The 8,554-nt window shown below is 34.2% G+C and overlaps 1 protein-coding gene across 2 annotated transcripts; it reads left to right on the top strand.

Moving 5' to 3' along the window:
* The first annotated feature begins 409 nt into the window (after nt 1-409).
* Nucleotides 410-7,782, top strand: LOC144449957 (betaine--homocysteine S-methyltransferase 1-like). Of its 2 annotated transcripts, none has more exons than XM_078140522.1 (8): nt 410-537; nt 1,552-1,670; nt 2,845-3,035; nt 3,448-3,642; nt 4,026-4,137; nt 4,503-4,699; nt 5,512-5,593; nt 6,606-7,782. In XM_078140522.1, the coding sequence occupies exons 2-8, from the start codon at nt 1,649-1,651 to the stop codon at nt 6,893-6,895; spliced, it is 1,089 nt and encodes a 362-aa protein (XP_077996648.1). In that variant the 5' UTR covers nt 410-537; nt 1,552-1,648; the 3' UTR covers nt 6,896-7,782. The 2 variants fall into 2 exon arrangements, with proteins under 2 accessions (XP_077996648.1, XP_077996650.1); XM_078140524.1 differs by having other exon boundaries at nt 499-537; nt 1,504-1,670.
* Nucleotides 7,783-8,554: the final 772 nt, after the last annotated feature.

Genomic DNA, 8,554 nt, shown 5'->3' with positions numbered 1-8,554 from the left:
TTCCAACATGTTGTGCCAAGTATTATTAATATAATTCATTTGTTTACTTTTCCTGTTTGTAACCGATTCTGTTCGTCCACGGTCTGATGTCGGCAGTTGGAGTACTCTATTATACATATAACCTTAGGCGTAAAAGAAATGGTGTGGTTCCGATTACATTCCATTTTAAAATGGGTGGGGTAAGTATATTTTTTATTATATTTTTTTCCCCATGTGTTAGTGTCTAGTTCAGGTTTTCCATTGTTTTCCAAATGGTCTCTGTGTTGTTTATTTCTTCCTATCTGATGTACAGCCATTACAGATTGGAAGAATAGTTTTATATTGTCAGTTTTCGCACGCACTATTTCTTGCGAGACTTCACTATTTTCGCGATTTTATTATTATTATTCTTGAATACGTAAAAAGGTCAGCGTGAAAAACTAGATGGGGTCGGGTAACCGGAACCAAACAACTGTTTTTATTTGGCCCTATCAGATGACCTTCAAAAATGCACTGTGGGATAATGTATGCGAGGTGAATAGACACGGCTTGTGTAAGGTAAGTAGTATACAGTGATCACGGTCTCAACAAGCAACATCAGATCATTAATAATCAAGCCATGTAAGTGAAATTAGTTCATAAACTTCCTTTCTGGACAGTGACATTTGAAAGTACCCGTATGTTTTGACGCCAATTTCAACATACATTGTAAATGTCAAAACGATCCACATGTGTACGGTGTAAACACTTTTGTAACAAACACCGTCAGCAACTTCACGATATTGTAGACTAAATATACCTTAAACAGATTAGCTAGCCCTATAATCTGACAAGTTATCTCTGCATTGTTTTGTCTGAAGGAACATACGTACGTAACGTGCTTTGCATTTGTGCAGGAGATTGGCATTTCAAGGCCATGTAGTCAACACAGTGACCTTTCAACTCAAGTATGATTTCCCGCCAAATCAAATTTAAAAAACAATATCAAATACAAATCTTTTGGACCTGAATAAAAGACATTAGGTCTAACTTTGCATCTCATTTATTTTAAGTGATCTCATTTAAGGAAAAAAATGAAACATGAAGTGCGCTTGAGTAAGTTGTGTACCATAATTATAACATGTCTCATGCCATGGCGGGTTTCACCATTCACACTGCATAGTCTAGATCCTGTGCTATGCTTATAGTACATAATGTGTAATTAATGTACAGTGTGGTCTTGACTCAGTGATAGTGTCCCGTCCCTTCTTGAAATGGTTTAATAGAATCCCACTATAAGATGAAACGATGAACGTGTAATTCATAGTCTAGTGTATAGAGACATTGTTGATATTGGTATGCAATTACTCTGTTGTTAATCGTTGTCAGTCTTTATATGTTTTGTGTGTGTGTTTGTTTGTTTGTTTGTTTGTTTGTCTGTTTGTTTGTTTGTTTGTTTGTTGGGTTGAATATATTGTTTTCATTTTCTTTATTTTTTAATTATATTTTTAATTATTTTTTTCTCTTGTAAATTAACATAATTAGCTAAGCCTGAGCCCCTGTGGTATTATGCTTACTATTTTCTTCACCTAGTACTTCGTCTAGTAAGCCAATCACGTCGCTGGAGATAAACACGTGACCCTTGAAAGAAGACAAATTTACAGTTTTGATAGACGTTTTCAAGATCACAATGACGACCAAACCGGTCAAAGGTGAGGAAAATAAAATAACTGTATAGATATAATGGAAGGCGGATTATAACGTATTATAACGTGAAACAGAGACCTCAAAAAATCTTACTAATTCCCAGTACCTGCAAAAGCTTTTAACCTCATGCTAGAGGGTCAAAATAGAACGATAAGGTCGACTTATTTTCACGCGCACCTATAATTTCCTGAGTAGCGCACGGAGCAGAAGTTATGTTGTCGGCTAAGAAATCAAATGTTCGTTATTGTTATGATGTGCCTATAGGCAGTAATATTCTATTTCAGGTACTGAGAATTTCCATCGCCTGACAGTTTAGTCTACCTATAGTCTAAGACTCTTGACGGACGGTTGGCATAGCTGTGGAAAATGTTTGTTGGTTAATAATCTGATTAAAATCTGATGTGGTGAAAGCAACTATGTGTCTTTATTTACCTCTATTTCCATCACTTTGTGTTGTTTGTTTTGTTCGGAACTTCCGGGGGATCATATAAATAAATCTTGCCGCTTTCACCACAGGGAGCTCAGGCTCATTTAATTTTGTTTACAAATACAAACAAGTAGACAAACAAACAAAACACAAATAAACAAGTAAGTAAGTCAACAAACAGAAAAAACAAACAAACAAACAAACAAACAAACAAAAACAATTAAACTGACAAATGAGTAGATACATACATGAGTAAACGACAACAAACGAACAAACAAACACTACCCCCGCAATTGTTCCCATATGGTGATTTATAATGGTGACAATTGCGGGGGTAGTGTTTGTTTGTTTGTTTGTTTGTTTGTTTGTTTGTTTGTTCGTGTATGTATCTACTCATTTGTCGGTTTAACTGTTTGTATTTATTTATTTATTTATTTATTTATTTATTTATTTGTTTGTTTGTTTGTGTGTTTGTTTGTTTACTTGCTTGTTTGTTTGTGTTTGTGTTTTGTTTATTTATTTACTTGTTTGTTTGTATTTGTAAACAAAACTAACTGAGCCTGAGCTCCCTGTGCTTTCACCACATCAGATTTGATCAGATTAGTTGGCTCACAAATCTAAAGTAGCTGCAATGATTTTGAGATTTAAGAATAATTTTCATCATTATGATGTATTGTTTGTCCATTTTATTGTTCTCCCACTATTCCTATAAGCATGCGAAAAAAATTATCTGAGAGATCTATTTTTTCTAGGTTTATTGGACAGATTGAATGACGGTGAAACAGTTATTGTGGCGGAAGGATATGTCTACTACTTCGAGAGATTAGGCTACCTACAAGCTGGGCCATGGGTTCCATTGGTTGTTTTGGAACATCCGGATCTTGTCAGAAGTGCATACAGGGACTTTGTCCATAGCGGAAGTGACGTCGTATTAGCTTTAACGGTTCGTTCATCTAATGATAGTAACCAACAATAAAACAATCCTGCAACTCACAGAACAAAACATTTGTCTATACTTTGTTTAAGGGTGACCCTACCTACCTACCTACCTACATACATACATACACACACATACATACATACATACATACATACATACATACATACACACACATGCAAACATACATACATATATACATACATACATACATACATACATACATACATACATACATACATACACACACACACACACACACACACACACACATACATACATACATACATACATACATACATACATATATTACATACATAAAACTACACATACATGTACTCACACAATCAAAGTTGTGAAATATTGGTATACATATAAAAATTATTTTCATTCAAACATATATTTTTCCTCCATATAGTACTATGCGACTAGAGAGAAAACTCGTCTGGTTGAGGAGGAGGGGCAAACTGAAAAACTCAACAGAGATGCATTGAAAATGGCGCGTGAAGTAGCAGACGAAACTGGAACATTAATGGCGGGAAATATTTGTAATACAAATATTTATCAACCGGATAATTCGGAGAGACATGAAGAAATAAAACTGATGTTTAAGGTAAGAAGGAAATATTAATATGTCTACTTTAAGCTAGATTCTCTCCAAACTTTGCCATTTTAAAGTTTATTACTGGTCACTTTTCAATAGTAAAAGTAATTTTTGGTTTTACTATCTCATTTCCAAGGAAATTGTCAATCTCATATTTTCTTTCATATATATATATATATATACATGATATATACATATATATACATGATATATACATACATACACACACACACACACACACACACATACATACATACATGCATGCATGCATGCATGCATGCATGCATACATACATACATACATACATACATACATACATACATACATACATACATACATATATTTTCACTTGAACTGCTTCAATGTGAGTTATTGCATTATCCACATGACAGGAGATGATTGAATGGGCTGTAGAGGCTGGTGCTGATTTCATTGTAGGTGAAACATATGCCCACTTTGGTGAAGCAATGCTAGCAGTCGAAGCTATTAAACAGTATGGCAAAGGTAAGTTATTGCGATTACAACACAACACAACACAGCGCAACACAGCACATCACATCACATCACATCACAGCACAACACAACACAACACAACACAACACAACACAACACAAACCAAAACAACACAACACAACACAACACAACACAACACAACACAACACAACACAAACCAAAACAACACAACACAACACAACACAACACAACACAACACAACACAACACAAACCAAAACAACACAACACAACACAACATAACACAACAACACGACACGACACGACACGACACGACACGACACGACACGACACAACACAACACAACACAACACAACACAAAAAGGAAACTGAACGGTTTTATTGATTTACTACACAGGTCTACCATGTGTGATTACACTGGCACCATTTGTTGTGTCTACAAAGAATGGTCAACCAATCACAGCAGACTATGTACCAATTACCGAAGCATGTCAAAAACTAGTACAAGCTGGGGCTGATGTTATTGGCTTAAACTGTGGCCGTGGTCCAGCTACTATGATGCCATTAATGAAACAAATAAGACAGGATTGCAAGGTTTGTCAAAATCTACTTTTTTATATCATGGTACTTATTTTGCCCTTCCTTACTAACAAATTTACACTTTTCAATATCCACAGAAATTCATTTCTGACTAATGAAAGTTGGACAATATTTGATAAAACCATTTATATACATAGGAACCTGATAGGATAGCAATGATACATGCAGATTCAATTATAATGTATATAACAGGAATTGGAGGCATCCTAAGAAAGCTTATATTCATTACAATATACATATTTGTGTGTGTGTGTGTGTGTGTGTGTGTGTGTGTGCGTGTGTGTGTCTATTATACACATACATACATACACACATACATACACACACACACACATACATACATACATACATACATACATACATACATACATACATACATACATACATACATACATACATACATACACACACATACATACATACATACATACATACACACACATACATACATACATACATACATACATACATACACACACATACATACATACATACATACATACATACATACATACATACATACATACATACATATATATATACATACATACACATGCCTAGTACATACATACATACATACATACATACATACATACATACATACATACATACATACATACATGCATGCATGCATGCATGCATGCATGCATGCATGCATGCATGCATGCATACATACATACATACATACATACATACATGCATGCATGCATGCATACATACATACATACATACATACATACATACATGCATACATACATAGGTTTTTATGAAATACAATGATTGTAATCTGTTTGACTATATTGCAGGGTCACTTAGCTGTACTGCCTTTACCAATCAGAACTAATCCAAGTCAACCAACTCACTTTATGCTGACTGACCCTGTAACAGGTACAGTATTATATCAAGCCTTATTTGAACATTATTGTATTGTAATGCCTACTGTACAATGCAAACCGGAAGTGGAGGATATAGCGCCCTCTAGTGTTGAATACTGGTGTGGGGGAATAACATTTATCTTTATGGCCTTGATATGAGTTTTGCGGACTAGGGTTGTACGGTGGAAAGGCTCGACTTTATGAGGGTCAGTAAGCCATACTATTGAGGGCTTCAAAACCCATATAAAGGTTTTATCATATACCCAGCATATTCGCATGAAAATATCATTTGAATCACAGAATTACATAAATTGGCAGTAAAATGGTATTATTCTATTTGCAGAAACATTAAATTAATGAAGAACAAAGCAAAATCATAAGGCTCCTTCTGTTGACATGTTATGTGTGAATACCTATGGAATCAGTTTCCTTTCAATATTCACTTGGATAGTACAATTGAATTTTTTTAACGTAATCTTAAAACTCATATTTTTAAGCAAATATTACTGGCTGTGATTTTCATGCAACAAAAACTATGAAATTTTCTCATATTAGGGATGTCATTTCATGCTATTATTATTATTGTCATTTGAGCATTGTTTACTAAAGGAAAGGGAAGGGTTTACTAAAGTTTTGTTTTTCATTTTTAGCTCATTGCTGTCATTTTATCAAATTTTCTTTCGTTTTGAGCATTGTAAAGTGCAATGGGACATGAAGTGTAGTGCATGAAGTGTAGTGCACATTTTACATGTGTTTCCCAGGCTGTGGAAACTTAAAGAACCGCCATGTTGGATTGCGCCCTCAACGACTAGATTCATGAAATTAAATCATTATTATTTGAGTTCAGGTAATAACACAGAATTACAATGTTTGCTTCAGTAAGTCGAATATTAAATCTATAATTATCTTTTTATTCAGGAAATATTAAATAATTCCATATTTATTTAATGTAACTATGGAAAGAGAACAAGTAAAATTTACATTTCCTAATAATGAACTGAATCTACGATTGTTCTTAATTGCAGGAAAAGATGTATTTCCGCGTGATTCTGACGTTTTGTCTTGTTCCCGTGATGATATCAAATATTTCGGTGAACAGTGTAAGCAGCTTGGGATTCAGTACGTTGGCATATGTTGCGGAAATCGTCCATTTTATACTCGTGCTTTAGCCGAGTCATTCGGACGCGAGCCCCCAGCCTCTCGGTTTTCACCGGATATGACGAAGCACTATGTGTATGGTACCAATGCTAAAGTAAAGAAAGATGTAGCTGATGAGAGTATGAAGTTATACCATACTCTTGGTGAAGTGCAGTAAATGACTTCTGAACCTTAACCATTGACCTTAAATCAATGGACATTTGCATAATTTGACTGATGAAAGTTTCAAGCTTTGCTCTTGGTGAAGTGCAGTAAATGACTTCTGAACCTTAACCCTTGACCTTAAATCAGTGGACATTTGCATAATTTGACTGAAGAAAGTTTCAAGCTTTACTCTTGGTGAAGGGCAGTAAATGACTTCTGAAGATTAACCTTTGACCTTAGATCAGTGGACAAATGCATAATTTGACTGATGAAAGTTGCAAGCTTTGCTCTTGGTGAAGTGCAGTAAATATGACTTCTGAAGATTAACCTTTGACATTAAATCAGTGCACATTTGCATAATTTGACTTATGAAAGTATGCTATTCCACCATACTCTTGTTGAAGTGCAGTAAATGAGACTTTTGAACTTTAACCCTTGACCTTAAATCAGTTGACATTTGCATAATTTCATGGATGAAAGTATGAAGCTATACAATACTCTTGGATTTATAGAGGCCACCTCTCTCAAGGTCAAAGTCCATTGTATAGTTAAACAGAATAAAATTATGAGTTTTCAGCTAAGTAAAAACTAATGATGTGACATGTTGATATAATCCAATGGATGTACATTGATTTAAATGTATTCACCATATACTATAGGGTGGTGGCCATTGGCCATGACCTTGCACATTGGCCATGACCTTGCACATCTCATTTTTGTAGCGGGAACATATAGATGAGGATTGGGTATTTATTTGGGGATTTTTAATTTATAAAACAATGTTATCTTTGCTTCCTACTTGGAAAATCAATGTGAAACAATATATGCCAAGTCCTTGTTTGTAACTCAATACATTGCAACAAGATTAATAAATGTTTTTGTACGTACAATAAAAAAAATGTGACACAACTTTTTCAATGCAATGAGTTACAAACACAGACTCTGTCAATGTTGTTTCACATTGATTTTTCAAGTAGGAAGCCATGATAAAATTGTTTTATAAATTAAAAAATCCAAAATAAATACCCAATCCTCATCCATATGACCACAATTGCAGGAAATTATACATGTATCCACACAACTTGTATAATCAATCACATCAAAGAACGATAGCTTCAGTTTTCATCTATCTTAGTTAACCAAAAACTTGCTTTTGCGTAGTAAATAGAAATATAGAAACATGAGACATATATACTTTCTACTGGCACCATATATATTTTATTTCTTTGTAAAATGCTAATAAAATCATTACATTGTGAAAAGTCACACTGAAATATGAGTGTATTGACTACTGTTATCATTAAAATATCACACACTGACAGAGAAGACTGAAAAGAATTGTTTGTTATTGTTATCTGTCTGTTTGTCTGTCCATATGGACATGTATTCATGAATGTCAGTGTATGTATGTATGTATGTATGTATGTATGTATGTATGCATGTATGTATGTATGTATGTATGTATGTATGTATATATGTATGTATGTATGTATGTGTGTGTGTGTGTATGTATGTATGTATGTATGTATGCATTGTACATGTATGTATGTATGTATGTATGTATGTATATGTGTGTATGCATGCATGCATGCGTGTCTGTCTGGCTGTCTGTTTGTCTGTCTGTCTGTCTGTATGTATGTATGTATGTATGTATGTATGTATGTATGTATGT

This window comes from Glandiceps talaboti, chromosome 19 (assembly GCF_964340395.1).
Source record: "Glandiceps talaboti chromosome 19, keGlaTala1.1, whole genome shotgun sequence".
NCBI lineage: Eukaryota > Metazoa > Hemichordata > Enteropneusta > Spengelidae > Glandiceps > Glandiceps talaboti.
This window is presented reverse-complemented; position numbering and strand designations above follow the sequence as displayed.